This window comes from Eublepharis macularius, chromosome 15, assembly GCF_028583425.1.
Source record: "Eublepharis macularius isolate TG4126 chromosome 15, MPM_Emac_v1.0, whole genome shotgun sequence".
Taxonomy (NCBI): domain Eukaryota; kingdom Metazoa; phylum Chordata; class Lepidosauria; order Squamata; family Eublepharidae; genus Eublepharis; species Eublepharis macularius.
Genome location: NC_072804.1, coordinates 26,541,530 through 26,557,856, shown reverse-complemented (window position 1 = coordinate 26,557,856; position 16,327 = coordinate 26,541,530). Strand labels below are relative to the sequence as shown.

Below are 16,327 nucleotides of genomic sequence, written 5' to 3'. Positions count from 1 at the left end.
CATCTCTGCCTTGACTGTTTTGATGTATCTATACAGTGCTTTGCTTGGGAAAGAGCTTTAGAAATTTGGTCCTCTTCAGCCTTCACAGTGCTGAATACTTTGCCTGCTTGGCAACTCAAACTTCCTCTGCCTAACCTTTCTCTTACGATTCCTGTTTCTCAATGCGCCTGTTGTGTGCTCTTTCTTCCCCTAGGATCCCTCTCCCTTCATCTTGTTTCTTGAAATTTCTTCCTGATTCTTGGCTGGTCCCACCATGTCACTTTTCTCTGTAAGGCCTGTGTGAGGTTTTAATCCCAGCCAAACAGAAAACTTCCTTGTCCCTCAGAAGCTTGGTTGTGGCTATTCAGCTACCTTTCCCCCCTAACTGGTTGGAATGTTTGTGACCATTCCATGCTATCAAACTAGCTCAGCCAATCATTGGGGCTAGTTTCACCACCACAACTGTAGTACAATATACATTGGTCATTCTTACTCGCCGTCCTCACACATTTAAGTCCTGCAATGATGTTACTGCACACAACTGCCATGTTTGTTTAAAATGAGATTGCTTTATGTCAGTAGGCAGAAAGAGTTATTTATTTATTTTAGCATCATTTGAACTCTTCGGATGGATTCTTGGGGTGGAGGTAGGGTGTATTAATGGGTCTATGTGTTTAAAGAAGACTTGCTGGGTTTTTGAGAGCATGGTTGGTGAGGAGGAAGCAGAAAGGATGGTGTTGAGCGTCAGGAAGTTTTTCATGTTCTGCAAAAACATCTGAATTTAGAAGGGCATGCAGTTGGAGTGATTTCCTGTGAAACCGATCTATGAATATTTCAGTATATCTTTGGGGATTTTGAATGTAGGCATTGGGCCCATGTGACATTCAGATCCTCTTAAATATAACTTAGCTGCAAAAGAAGCTGTGGGAAGGAGACAAGACCCTAAGAATATTGCTCGGGACAGAGCTGTGCACAGCGTGGCTTACTCGCATCCAAACATACATAGGATTGCAGCCTCCATTTCAGTATTAGAACTGCTGTTAATAGAATCTATGCTTAATTATATGCCACATGTAAATATAACAGTAACATTTTAAAAAACTGGGCATGGAGGAACAACATAATATAGTTTGCTGTATGCATTTTCCTTTTACTATTAGATGTATTTGTAATTTTACTTATAGAAAACTAAGCCACGTTGTCGTTTTTAAATTTCATAAATATGCTGTAGCACAAAACATTGTACTAACCAAGTTATAAAAGACATTGTTAGGTTGTTAAAGCAGTAAAATAAATTTAAGGTTGATAAGAAAGCAAACAGTGCATATATTTCAAAATAGTAAAGACTCCAGCAGCACCTTTAAGACTAACCAACTTTATTGTAGCATAAGCTTTCGAGAACCACAGCTCTCTACGTCAGATGCATCTGATGAAGAGAGCTGTGGTTCTCAAAAGCTTATGCTACAATAAAGTTGATTAGTCTTAAAGGTGCTGCTGGACTCTCTACTATTTTGCAACTACAGACTAACATGGCTAACTCTGGGTACATTCCAAGTTTTCCCATCATTTTTTGGTTCCTCTCCTCCAATGCCTTCAAAATTTCTGGAAACTTTACAGTTCTTGCTTTCTTCCCGTGCTTGCTTGCCCCCTTTCCTGGCACTGCTATGGCTTGCCTGTGCACCCGCACCAAACAGGAAGCACTTGAGGAGAGTGCCAGGCACCTCAGGACCGGGCTTGCCGCTAGGCAGGAAGTGGGCAGGAAGTGATAGGCCAGCTGGCTGGCTTGGGGCTGCTGTTTCTTTTTCCCGTATTTTTCCTGTTGGCCTTCCTTTATATAGCTTGCTGTGCCCTTGTTCCATAAGCCAACACACCTCCCCCTTCTGCGGCTGCCCGTAATGGATAAGCAACTGCGAGTTCCCAGAACTGATGGTTCTTCCAGGGCATGACTTGGGCAAGCTCTCCCTTTTCGGCTTCTATCTCTTGGCAGCTGCGGTGGTTTCTGAACTGGACTATACATTGTGGCTTTCTTTATATTTGCTGTGTGCTGCCCCAAGATCACGGTGACCTTGCATGGCACATTAATCCTGCCAATAAATAGACTGGGTGGTGTACTGGTAAGGGAGAGCAAAGTTCCAGTCCCCGCACTGCCATGGAGCTCAGTGGGTGGTTGGGCCGTTCGTCTTGACCTAACCAACCTTACAAGGCAGTTGTTGGGGCTCTCCTCTGAGCATCCTACTTTCCGAGATTAGCAACTGAGGACCAGGCATTCTGTGTTGCAGTCCTGAAATCGTCGAATGCCCTGCTAGAAATATTTGTTTAGTGCCTACTTTTTTCTTTGAAGTGTCTTGAAACCAGTTTGGTTTTTCTTGAGCCTTAATGTCCACGAGGTTACAGCTGTTGCTGCTGAAACTGTCCATTTGCGTGGATCCTTTGGTTCTGCCTCTTACTTTGTCCTCCAAATAACCCTGTTAGGTAGGCTTGGCCAACAGTGACGTGGCCAAGGTTCACCTGTTGAAACTTCAAGGCTGATGAGGGAGTTGAAACACAGATTTCCTCAGTGCTAGTCTTATATAAACGTAAACATGGTACCTTATTTTATATATGATAACGGCAGCTAGGCTTTTAGATGTGCAAAAATGGAAAAGTCCAGTACTGCCTTCCATAGATTACTGGATTGTGAAAATGATGGAGTTATAACAGAGACGGCTAAACTTACAGCTCTGACCAGAGAGAAAACATTGTCTACTTTTATAGTAAATTGGAAACCCCTTATTGACTTTCTGTGTGAGACAGGAAAAAAATGAACTGATGATTTGTTGATTTGATTTCTAAGAAGATAAATTTGGGGAAACTAAATAGAAGGGGAGCATTACTGAAAAGGTAAATTTTGGAGGTATCAAAACTACAAGGATAATGTTTGTAAAGATATGATAGGTGTAGAAAAAAAAATGGAAAATGATTTCTTATATATGTATTATTTTTCTTTAATTTTTGTTCTTTTTTTCTCTCCTTTATTTCTTTTTCCTTTCTTTTCTCTCTTCCCTTTTTATTACGATTTTAAACTTATTAATAAGTATTCAATACACACACACATACACCCTATTTTTCTCCCCCAAAGGGGGATCCAGAGCAGTTTATAACTAGACGTGGGCATGAACCACAAAAAAACCGAACCATGGGGTTCAGGGTTCGTGGCGTTCTCACGAACCAGGAACCACGAACTCCCATGAACTGGGGCAAATTCACTAACCAGTTTGTGGTTCGTGGGGGTTTTTGGCCTCCACTGCCCCGCAGGCCCACGCAGCAGCGGAGGAGGCTAAAAACGCCCTTCCCACCCCTCAAATGGCCGCTGTGGCAGCCATTTGAGGGGCAGGAAGGCCTTTTTTGGCCTCCTCTGGCACCCTGCAGGCCCGCACGGAAGCAGAGAAGGCCAAAAAGGGCCTTCCCACCCCTCAAATGGCCACTGCGGATTCCCCACTGCCGCCTGCCAGCTGATAGTTTAAAGGGCCCTGCCTCTTGCAAGTGGCAGGAAAAGTTTAAATGGCCATCTCCCTGCCACTTGAGCGGAGGGGAAATGGCCATTAAACTGCCCCTTTCCCTGCCGCTTTGCAGCGGCATGGAAAGAGGCATTGCCCTTTAAAACGAACCAGTAGACCAGTTCGTGGAAATGAGCTTCCACGAACCACTGGTTCGCGAAGCACGAACTGGGCTGGTTCGTGGGGTTTTTTGGTTCGTATTCAGGTTCACACCCATCTCTATTTATAACATTGTTCTGCCCTCCTCAAATTCATGCTCACAACAACAGTAACGCTGTGAGGTTGGTTATGCTGAGAGAGAGTAACGAGCTAGCAAGCTTCCATGGCAGTGTGGGTTTCGACAGGCATCTCCCAGATTCTAGTCTGGCACTCTAACCACTGTGCCACACTGGCTCTCACACCTGCTTCTAAGCTTTAGCATGGGGCCTACAGAACTGATGGCTTGCTGAACCAAGTGCACAGTCCTATACAGTGGACTACTAGGTATTGGATTCTCCACTTGCTTATTTTTGCCATCTCAGGATAGCAGCGAAAAAAGCCTGTGTGAATGCCTGATGGGGCCTCTTTGCATGGCTAATAAGCTGCATTCAGGTTCTCTGAGTCACAAGGGGCTCTGTGAAGGGTTGCCGCACCCCGGGACCTGTACCAGCTGGCTTCTTGGAGGTTGCAGACTCCACACCCCCAGAGGTTCTGCCGCAAGGAATGTGTCTTGTGCTTGAAAGGAGGGAGACAGTAGAGTGCAGGCTGGGAGCTGGGGAGGATTGCATTTTGAATTGCTGCTCCATATGGAAGCTTTGTGCAAGCAGAAATCCAGCACAGTGAGGGAATATAACCTACCACCTTGCAATGCTGGTTTTCTACTTGTAGGGGATTTGTTTTTTTAAATGTAGAATAACATTCAAAGCTGGAATCTTCTACCCAGACTCTAAAGTGGCGCAATCCATTCTACCACTGTCGGGATTTGTTACCACATTCTCCTGCATGAGTAAAGGGTCGACACTGTATAAGGAACACCTTTGCCAGTATGCACCTACCTGGGCACTGAGATTATCTAGTGCGGTTGTGCTGTCTTTGGTGAAGCAGAACACAAGCTTTTAGGTAGTAGCACTGAGACTGTGGAATTCCCTTCCCATGGGTCTTGACTCGTGCCCTCTTTGGTGGTTCTTAGAATGGCGGCAAAATGGCTTTTAATTTTTGATAGGCAAGTTATCATTGTGGTATTTTATTTTTGCTGTTTTATTGATAGTCTAGATAGTGTGATGGGGTATGTATGGGCCAAGAGGTGGGGCAGAAATGTTATGTAAAGAAACATAGCAGAACGGCTGTCCATGATTGTGGGAGCCAAGAAATCACTTCTTTGCAAAGTGCCCAAAAGACATTCTTGTGCAACAGATCGCTTATCCATGTCTCATTAAAGTTTACAAAAATATCCAGTGTCAAGATTTATATCCCAATTCTGAATAGTTGAAAATGCCATAGACAGGAGACCTAAAACGGAGACCTCTCTTTTGCACTGTCAATTAGTGCAAATAATTTATAGGAGTTCTTGTTTTCACTCTTCCCATAAAGGATATCAAAATGTAAAGGATTATTAAAATAAAACCTATGATAATGGAACAAATAAATGCACCATTAACTCTCCTTGATCTTCATGACATTTCTTTCAACGAAACCCCAACTCCTTGACATACTCTATTTACTGAGAAATCTAAGATATTTCATATGTGACATCAATATAAAAATATGATTGAAAATTTGAATGATCAGCTAAATTTAAAACCAGGCATTTGACATTCTAGCTAGCAAAAGTGATGCTGTGTCTAGCTGCAAGATAAGCTGTATAAATCATTAGAAGGTGACAGGAAAAATTAAATGAGCAGATATCCTCAGTCCATTCTAACAACTAAAGAACCCTTCATCTACTACCGTTCACTGCTTTTAATTGGTTGTCAAAGATGAAAGGAATATCTGTGTGGTTATACAACCTGTTAAAAAAAACTACATTAAAGTTCATACACAGTTCACTTGAATACATGTGTACTACTATGGTGTAATGTGCACTAAACCATATTCCCTTTCTACTGGTTGATGGCTGAATAAAGAAATTCATCAAGTGAAACCATATTCCCATTACACTTTTACATCTGATGAAGTGAATTCCGACTCACAAGAGCTTCTGCTGGAATCTGATCTGTCTTTAACATGCCCAATGGACTTCTCTTTTGATTTTGTTGCTGCTCAATAACTCGGCAATCCCTCTGGAATTATTTTTGTTTCCGTTTAAACTCCACATTAGGGCAAGGCCATAGCTCAGTGGCAAGGCAAGGCCCATAGCTCAGTGGCAGAGCATCTATTTATTTATGTCATTTATAGTCCGCCTTTTTCAATGAGACTCAAGGCGGATTACCCAGTGTGAGATTAGTACAATCAATATCAAGGACATTTCCATAAACAATGCCATAGGGTCAGTTTACAAAGGCATAGCATTAGCAAGAATCCAATTCAGAGTTGGAGAAATGCTGAAACAGAACATAAGCAATTCTAGGGCTGACATTGGACAGCATGAAGCACAGGTAGCTTACAGGAGCACATATTTAAAGCAACAGATAGTACGTGAGGCAGCATAGTGGTGAAGTCTATGGTCCTTAACTCATTAGCGAAGCATCTGAGAGCCCCTCCCTACAATACAAAAGCCTTTTTGAATAATTCGGTTTTGCATCGTTTGTGGAAAGCTAGGAGAGTGGGGACTCTCTTGACCTCCTTTTGCACTTGTTTTTTTTTTTTTTTGAAAATTTTTTTTATTGGGTTAGAATCCGTTATTTTTACATTTACATTCAGTTTTTCCCAAATTTTTCGTTTCTAACACCCTCCCTTTCCCCCCCTTTTGTTGACTTCCAACAGCTTTCCCACCCTTTGTCCCTTTTCCCTTACTTCTATTAATTTCCTCTATCTAAAACAGATATACATTCTCCATTATATTAAGCAGTACATCCTTAACTACTTTTCTTGTTATATACCCAAACTGTAAGTCTTTGTTTCCATCTTGGATAAACAATTTATCCCATTTTCCATTTTTAAATATTTCTATATATCATAAACCTATATATCATAAACCATAAAAATCTTACATTTAAATCAAACAATTTGACTTATTCTCTATATATTACTCATTCTATCTTTTTATGGTAATTCTATATAGCTCATCACATAGTCAATCAATTTGACTCTTCTGTATATTCAGTTTGGTGCATTATATAGATCTTATCAAAGAAAGAAAATACTGTTGGTTACTCAATCCTTATATTTAAACCTTATCATTAATTATTTTCTATCAATGTTCTATCTATTAACCTATATATATCAATCTGTTAATCTAACTGCTTATAAATTCACATTTATCTCTTCCTCCCCCGGTAAAGTCACCCCCCTCCACATTTTGTTATGCTTCAGTAGTTCTCAAACTGCCACAGTTTTCCTCCCACCTCCCATTTCTTCTCCAAATATTGTTTCAGCTTCTCCCAGTCTGTGTTAAACTGCCCTGAGTCCAGATTTCTCAGTTTTCTTGTCATCTTGTCCATTTCGGCCATGTACAGCAATTTGTAGATCCAATCTTCAATAGTTGGCACTTCTCGTACTTTCCATTTTTGCGCATACAAAAGTCTACCTGCTGCTGTCATATAAAATATTAACGTCCTATGATGGGCTGGAATTCCCTCCATTCCCAAGTTTAGTAGCAGGAGTTCTGGGTTCTTATTTATTTGAAACTGTAAAATTTCACTCATTTCTCTTATTATTTCCCCCCAGTACTGCCTAGCTACCTCACATGACCACCACATATGATAGAGGGAGCCTTCATGCTTCTTACATTTCCAGCATTTATTAGAAGTGTTCAAATTCCCTAGCGCAATCTTCTTTGGTGTCATGTACCAACGATAGATCATTTTGTAAATGTTCTCTTTAATATTAGTACATGTCGTTGTCTTCATTGTAGTTTTCCACAAGTATTCCCATGCCTCCATTGTTATTTCTTTATTAAAATTTATAGCCCATTTCACCAACTGTGTTTTAACTGTCTCGTCCTCGGTATACCATTTCAACAGTACTTGGTATACCTTGGATATTCTTTTCTTGTCTTCTTTAAGAAGGGTCTGCTCTAGTTCCGAGTTCTCTATTCGTATACCCCCCTTTACAGAGTCCGAATTGTATAAGTCTCTGATCTGTCTATACTGGAACCAGTCGTAATTAGGTGATAGTTCCTCTTGCGTCTTTATTCTAAGTTTAGATGCTTCAGTTTTAGTTATTTCTTTGTACGTTAAACATTGTTGTTCATTATCAACAGCTCTCGGATCTATCACCTCATATGGAACCACCCACAAGAGGGTTCCTTCTTGTAAGTAAATTCTGTACTTCTTCCAGATTATATATAGACTTCTCCGTACAAAATGGTGCAGGAACATCGAGTTGACCTTTACTTTGTCATGCCATAGGTATGCGTGCCATCCAAAAAATTTTTTATATCCCTCTAGGGCTAATAGTTTCTTGTTCTTTAGTGTCATCCACTCTTTCAACCAAACTAGGCAGATTGCATCATGGTAAAGTCTCAGATTGGGCAGTTGCATTCCGCCTCTTTCCTTTGCATCTTGTAAAACTTTTACTTTCACTCAAGGCTTCTTGCCTGCCCAAACAAAATCTGATATTTTCCTCTGCCATTTTTCAAATTGTTTAGAGTCTCTGATGATTAGTATTGTCTGTAGCAAAAACATTACTCTTGGTAACACATTCATCTTAACTGCTGCAATCCTGCCCAACCATGACAAATTCAGTCTATTCCATTTGATCAAGTCTCTCTCTATCTGAGTCCATAGTTTTTCATAGTTGTTTTTGAATAAGTCTATATTCTTTGCAGTCAGTTCAACTCCCAAATATTTCACTTTGCTTGTTACTTCACAATCCGTTGTTTCCATTAACAATTGTTGTTTCTGCTTGGTCATATTTTTACATAATATCTTTGACTTCTTTTTGTTGATATAAAAACCTGCCAAGTCTCCAAACTCCTTGATCTTATCTATCACTTTTGGCATGTTCTCCAATGGGTCCTCTACAATTAACATTATGTCATCCGCGAATGCTCTGACCTTATATGAATAGTCCTTTATTTTTATTCCACGAATTTCCTCATCTTGACGTATTTGTATCATCAGAATCTCCAATACTAAAATGAACAACAATGGAGATAACGGGCAACCTTGTCTTATTCCTTTACTAATCGTCAATTTCTTAGTCAGTTCATCATTCACTACAATTGCTGCAGTCTGGTCTCTGTAAATTTCCTTAATTGCTCTGATGAATCTTTCTCCCAATTGTAGCTTTTCCATAGTGGCAAACATAAAGTCCCAGTTTAAATTGTCAAACGCTTTTTCAGCGTCTACAAAGAAGAAACCAACCTCTTTGTCACAACGCTTATCATAATATTCAATAGCATTGATCACTGTCCTTAAATTGTCTCTTATTTGTCTGTCTGGCAAAAAGCCTGCTTGTTCCTCCTCTATGACTTCCGAGAGCCACCCCTTCAATCTCTCCGCCAATATCTTCGCAAAAATTTTATAGTCATTATTGAGTAGTGATATAGGTCTATAATTTTTCACGTTAGTCAGGTCTTGGCCCTCTTTTGGGATCAATGATATATTCGCTTCACTCCAAGTATCTGGAATCCTTTGATCCCTAAAAACTCCATTCATCACCTCTTTTAGGAATGGTGCCAGTTCATTGGCCATTGTCTTATAAAATTTAGCCGTAAGTCCATCTGGCCCTGGCGCCTTTCCTAGATTTGCGGATTGTATTGCCTTGCTTATTTCCTCATCAGTTACTTCACTGTTCAACTTATTTCTCCAAGCTTCCGAGATTTCTGGAAGTTTGGTTTTCTCCAGATATGATGCTATTGATTCTTTGTTTACTTCTTTTTTATTATACAGCTTAGCGTAAAATTTATAAAAGGCTCTACTAATGGTAGTCTGCTCCAAATACGTTTTGTTATCTTCACAGATTTTATTTATTATTTTCTTTTCCCTTTTCTTCTTCAATTGCCATGCCAGGTATTTCCCAGGTTTGTTAGCACCCTCAAACGCTTTTTGATTCAGTCTTTTAAGATTCCACTCCAATTCTTTATTGCTCATTGCTGTTAGCTGTTCTTGAAGTATTTTGATTTCCTGGTATACCTTCTTTTTCCCTGGTCTCTTTTTTAGCTGTATTTCTTTGGCTTTTATTTTCTCCTCAATCTCTTGTCTTTTCTCCTCTTTCTTCTTTCTTGCTCTACCATTTAAGTCCATTAGTATGCCCCTTACAACCGCCTTGTACGCATCCCAAACTTTGTTGGTTGGTACTTCTTTATTCACGTTGTATTGTATAAAAAACTTTGTCTCTCTTCTCAGTATTTCCATATTCTCTCTTTCCTGTAACAAGTCCTCATTTATTCTCCATGCTTTCCTTTTTCTCCTTTTTCCAAATTTCCACATAATTGGGTTGTGATCTGAGCCTACCATCGGCATTGTTTCTACCTCCTTAGTCCATAACGCTAAGTCTTTTGAGGCCCAGATCATATCAATTCTTGATAATGTAGAATGCCTTGCAGAATAGAAAGTAAACTGTCTACTTTTAGGATATTCTCTCCTCCATACATCTTCGAGAGTCTCTTGTTGAATCAACTAAAAAAAAAGCTTTGGTAATAGTCCTCTTTTCTTTTGTGCCGTTGTAGTCTTTTTATCTAGCTCCAAGTCTGTCACTCCATTGAAGTCTCCAGCAAGAATTATCTGGTCATATACAAGATCGTCTAAATGCTTCCTTAAATCCTCAAAGAAGCTTTCTTTTGCACCGTTAGGTGCATAAAGTCCGACTACCAACACTCTCTTTAAATTCCAAATGCATTCCACTGCTACAAATCTAGCTTCCACATCTCTCATAACAAATTTTGGCTGTAGCTCCTCTTTTATATACACCACTCCTCTTTTTTTCTTGTTAGAGGCCGCTACAAATTCTTTGCCCAGTTTTCCAGATTTTAAATATTTTACATCCTGTTTTCTAATATGGGTCTCTTGCAAACAAACAATATCACATTTTTGTTTTAGTAGCCAATGAAAAATATTTTTCCTCTTATTCGGTGAGTTTAGTCCATTTACATTCCAAGATAATACTTTACACTCCATACTCATAGTTTTGTTGGTAAGTCTTTTTCATTGTCCTTAATAAATCGCTCCATCTCTCGCTCAGATCTGATGCGTTTTTTTGCCCCTCCAAACTCAAAGGACACTCCTTCCGGTAGCTCCCATCTGTACCTGATTTTCATGTCCTTCAAAATCTGAATTAGCACTTTGTATTTTTTCCGGTCCAATAACACTGATCTGGGCAGTTCCTTCATTATAATGATCGTCTTGCCATCAATCTCCAATGGATCTTGAAACTGTTTTGTCACAATCCTCTCTTTCATATTTCGTGTTGTAAACTGCACAATCACATCCCTTGGTAATTTCCTCTGGGTTGCAATTCTCGAATTCACACGGTATGCCACATCTAGGATAGCCACAACTTCCTCCTCCTCCTTCCCCAGGTATTCAGCCAACACCTCAGTCATCTGTTCTTGCGCTGACTTCCCTTCCACTTCTGGCAGGCCACGAAAACGAAGCTGCTTCTCCATGTGTTTAGTTTCTGCAACTGACATTCTCCCCTTCACCAATCTCATCTCTGTTTGTTGCATGTCTGCTAAATTCTCCATCGCGTCTTCTACTGTTTTGACTCTCTGCTGCGTTCCTTGTAGTTCACTTCGTATTGTTTCCTTTTGCACTTGTTTTGTCTGCAGAAGGACCCAGGTTCAATCCCCATCATCTCCAGTTAAAAGGACCAGGGAGTCAAAAAGAGATCTCTACCTGAGACCTTGAAGCACCACTGCTGGTCAGAGTAGACAATACTGGCCTTTGACAAGACCAATGGTCTGACACAGTAGAAAGTAGCTTCACTGATCACAGCAAAGTTTGATTGAGTTAAAACATGGTATGTTCAGCTTTTTCATGTGCTTCAGGTGGAAGGACTGTGGCTCAAATGTAGATCATCATAAGCTTTGCCTGCTGAAAGTCCTTGGATCTTGGGTGGCCGGTTCTGTGAAAGCCCTTTTTCTGCGTGAGATCAAGAAGTGCAATTTGAATGCTGCTGTATTTTACTCATTGGAATTGTTTTTATCTATTATAGTAAAGAGTCCAGTAACACCTTTAAGACTAACCAACTTTACTGTAACATAAGCTTTCAAGAACCACAGTTCTCTTCATCAGATGCATCTGATGAAGAGAGCTGTGGTTCTCAAAAGCTTATGCTACAGAAAAGTTGGTTAGTCTTAAAGGTGCTACTGGACTCTTTACAATTTTGCTACTACAGACTAACATGGCCAACGCCTCTGGATCTTTATCATGCTACTTTGTTTTATGCTTTTGATGTGATCCACTCTGAGCCTGTTTTGTGAACCCATGCGTCCAGATTGACTGGTAAAAATAATTTCGGAATAAAAGAATATAAGGCTGCAATCCTAAACAAAATTTCTTGGAATTACATCCATTGAAATCAATGGTATTTCTGCGAAACATTGCTAGGATTCAGCTACATCAGTAACTCCCGTGAACTGCAGCTCTTCGTGGTCAGTAAATTGCAGCTTCACTTATCTTGCAAAGAAGTCCACAAAATGGTGGTTGTGGGGTTTCCGGGCTGTATTGCCGTGGTCTTGGCATTGTAGTTCCTGACGTTTCGCCAGCAGCTGTGGCTGGCATCTTCAGAGGTGTAGCACCAAAAGACTTTGGCGAAACGTCAGGAACTACAATGCCAAGACCACGGCAATACAGCCCGGAAACCCCACAACAACCATCGTTCTCCGGCCGTGAAAGCCTTCGACAATACATCGAAGTCCACAAAAGTTAGCCTTTGAGGAAGCTGTCCTCTCACACTTCCTTATGGCATTCAAGTTTGTGGCAGGGAGATGGCTGAAAGGGAGGGGAAACCCTTCCCAATCCCTTAATTATTATTATTAGTTCAGTTTGCTTTTCAAGACAAAAGATTCTCAAGACAGGAGACTATAAGAAGCACACACACAGTACGATGAACCAAGCCAGAAATAAAATGGCTGTCAATAAAACCAGAGATGTTAGCCGTGTTAGTCTGTAGTAGCAAAATAGTGAAGAGTCCAGTAGCACCTTTAAGACTGACCAACTTTATTGCATAAGCTTTCCAGAGCCACAGCTGTCTTCGTCAGATGCATCTGATGAAATGGCTCTCAAACGTTTATGCTACAATAAAGTTGGTTAGTCTTAAAAGTGCTACTGGACTCTACTATTTTAATAAAACCAGAGGAAATGTTCTGCCAATAAAAGGCCTGTGTAAATGGATAGATTTTAAAGGCCCCTTTTACAAGTACCAAGAATTTGGTGAACATCAAAAGATTCCATAACCAGGAGGTCACTGCAGAAAAAACCTCTTTTTGCAAAAACTTCCCATTGTTACCTGCGCACGATGCTTACTTGCCATAGGCGAATTAGGCATGCGCGCCAGAACTCAAGTATAGTTATTAGCTTTAGTAATTCAGGTCGTGATTTCGATGGATGTGGATGTCAAAGCTGGATATTCTGAGTTGGAACATTAGGATGTTACTTACCTTGGTAACAGTTAAAAGGTTGTCCTAAACTCTACTAATGTAAAACTTGATTATCTGGAGAAATGAATGTACTTTTTAAATACTAGAATCTTGTTTCATTTCTTAAATGGAAATCTGCCTGTTAAAACGCCATCTGTTTTCTGTCTGTTCTTTTTTTTAATGCTCTTATCCTTTCTTTCTAGGCCAAAAGGAAGTTGGATCTAGAAGGGATGGGCCAGCAGTGTATCCCGGAGTTCCGTACCCCAAAGGGCAAGGGAAGAACGCTGACCCATATCCCCAGCCCCAAAAGTAAGCAGGTCTACCCTGAATGGAAGGGGGTGTGGAGGAAGCATTTGTTTTTAAATAACAGCCTTCATTCTTCAAAATCGATTTTCTAGTTCTTGTGCACTTAGTTTGAAAGTATGGTACATGATGAAATTTCTGAAGCTGCAAGGAGGCGAGGCGCAAGTTGCAAAGTAAGCCATGGGTTCCTAGGAGGGGGCTTTCCCCTCCTCTGTCCTATAAAGGACTGGCAAGTCTCCTCCCTTCCTGCCTTGAATCTACCTGATTTTGTGAGTGGGATCCAGGGGGGATTTTTCCAGGGGGCTGTGATGGTGCTCAGCAGCGCCAGCTGTTTTCTTTCTTTACCAGGAAGGCCCAGGTCAGGCATGTAAGCACATAACCATCTTCTGATCTTATTTCAGAAATAAAATAGTATTTTCTTTCATGGCTATGAGATTGTTTATGGGAGGGACCCATGTTACATTCCATGGGACATCAAGAAACGTGTCCTGTCCTGCCCACAGCTGTACGTGGTTTGTGGCTTCCCGTATTTGGACTCTGTACATGGAGGTGCATCGAAAAGTTTTTGGAAACGGCAGAGTTGGGGATGCAGTTCCCAGCAGCTGACAATACCAAGCCGCTCTGTTTGGATCAGACCTTTCTGTTGCATCTTCACTAGTTTCTAGGTTGATTCTGGGACCCATTCCAAGTTCTGCTTTTGCCCTTTGGAAGCAGTGGGGGGTCAGGATATGTCTCCTCCAACCTACCCCGAATGCCTGGGTTTTCTGGAGGCACCGTGGTTCGGACCCACTCACACCAGGCGCTTTTGTCTGTGGACCTGAACTGTCTTGGCCGCTCCCTCCTCTTGCTGCAGCCCTCTGATCTCCCTGAAATGCTGCTCCTGGGGGACCATCAGGAAGAACATGAGAGGCAAATTGGGGATCTGCAGCAGGATCCAGCCCTGTGCCTTTTGTTCCTGTACCTTTAGAAGTTCAGTGGCTGGTTACGCAGGTCAGGAGGCAGCACTAAGATTGTGAAACTCTTGTTTCCCAAGAGGCCGACCTGACTCTGTCCCTCTTCGTTTCTGGGAAAATCTGAGACTTTTTTGTTTCTATGCCCAGAAGCTCCCAATTCTACCCCTGGAATTGGCACCGCGGCTGGCTAAGAGCTATGGAATTTTAAAGGGCCCTGCTGCTGAAATTCCTCCTAGATAAACTATTGCTGCTCGAAGCTGTTCTACAATAAACCCAGCCCCCAACTGACTATTGCTATCCAACATTGCACATCTCTGGAGCACTGAAGTCTGCTTTGTCGTGTCGGGCTGCAGGTGCAAGTCCCCTGAGAAAGCGCTACAATGTCATGCCGCCTAGACTGCTGCCCTCCCTAAGCCCCTCTGAGCAAGCTGACAATTTGGCTTTTCATCTCCCATCTTGAACTCGGGTTTAAAGAGGGGATGTTGAACTGAGCCTACCTCGGTGACGATGAACCTGCCTTGTGACCCCAAAGAGATGTACAAGCGATGATGTGGGACCATCTGGCTAAATGCATTTAAACCAAGCTGGCCACTAGGGGGAGATATGAGCCCAGATTTAAGCATGAATACTGCTGTTGTACATACAGCCTTTATGGATTCCGTCAGATGTGGGACAGACACGAGAAGTCTCTGGTTGTTGCGGGGAGAAGAATTCTTTAGCCATAGATCTTGTCTTGTCTCCCAGGTCACGGTCATGTCTGCTTCATACCTTGCACAATAAATTCCACTTTCCGTGCTCAGAATTTTATATTCACTTTGTTTTCTTCATTTGGTGAGACTCGAAATGGATTACAAAATGTAAACCCAAAAAAATAAAAATAAATGGGATCAGATAGCGTAAGACAGACATCCAATAAGCATGCAGTAGGAATAGGATTCCAGAAATGGGGGGGGGACAAAAAACCCCTAAGGCTTGACATTGGTATGAAGGAAGTGAGTTATCTCTAAAGGTCTATCAGATTGTTTGTAAAGACGTTCCTTGGAGGAGCTCAGCATACATGGCTCTGTTCTCAATTTTAGCCTCACAACAGCCTTGAGGGAGTAGGGCAAGGCAAGGCTGACCAGCCCATGTTCATACAATGGGGTTCAGGTATGTCAGTGAGTAGGAATGTGAACCTGCTCTCATCTGCCTCGAAGAAAGTCACCTGTCTGTTCCTGGGGCCACAGATCCATGAACTTCCCTTCTAGCTGAGGAGGAGGCTGGTCCATGAGAAGCACAAATCCCGCTTCTTGCACTCCAGCAGGAACAGCAGTGAGGCCCTGCATCACCACGTTCTAAAAAACCTATTTTGTACCCATCGTTTTAGAGAGCTGTTGAGGTGTAGTGGTTACAGTGGCGGACTGGGATCCGGGAGACCTGCGTTGGACTCTCACCTCTGCCACCAAAGATTGCTGGGTGACTGTGGGCAAGCCGCTCTCAGCCTAAGCTACCCCACAAGGTTGTTGTGAGGATAAAATGAAGGAGAGGAGGAAGAGGATGTGTGCTGATTTGGGTGTTCTTTGGGGAGCAAGGCAGGGTATAAACAAACAAAATAATTTGAGGGGATGTTTTTGACAAGATGTGGTTTGTCTTTCAGAGGGAGGTGGGTAACTTGGGATCTGGAAGATGGGAGGGAGAGGTAGAAGGTAAGAGGACAGGTGGGCTTGCTCTCTAGTAAAGCTAGTTGCTGATCAGGACTCTATACAAGAGGGTAGGGGCTGTGATTCATTGGCTGAGCTCTGCAGATAGTCCGAGGTTCAATCCCTTGCATCCACAAAAGGATCTTGATAACAAGAAAACCCCATCAGTCATGGTACTAAGCTAGGCGGGCTTTATATAAGGCAGCTTCTGTGCAG

General features: G+C 41.7%; 1 protein-coding gene across 1 annotated transcript in view; it reads left to right on the top strand.

Annotated features, from left to right (window-relative positions):
* E2F2 (E2F transcription factor 2) overlaps nucleotides 1–16,327 on the top strand; it is a 59,443-nt gene that overhangs the window by 26,816 nt on the left and 16,300 nt on the right. The window contains exon 2 of the mRNA XM_054999544.1: nucleotides 13,380–13,485. Within this exon, the coding sequence (XP_054855519.1) occupies nucleotides 13,380–13,485 (106 nt within the window). The remainder of the gene's footprint in view (nucleotides 1–13,379; nucleotides 13,486–16,327) is intronic.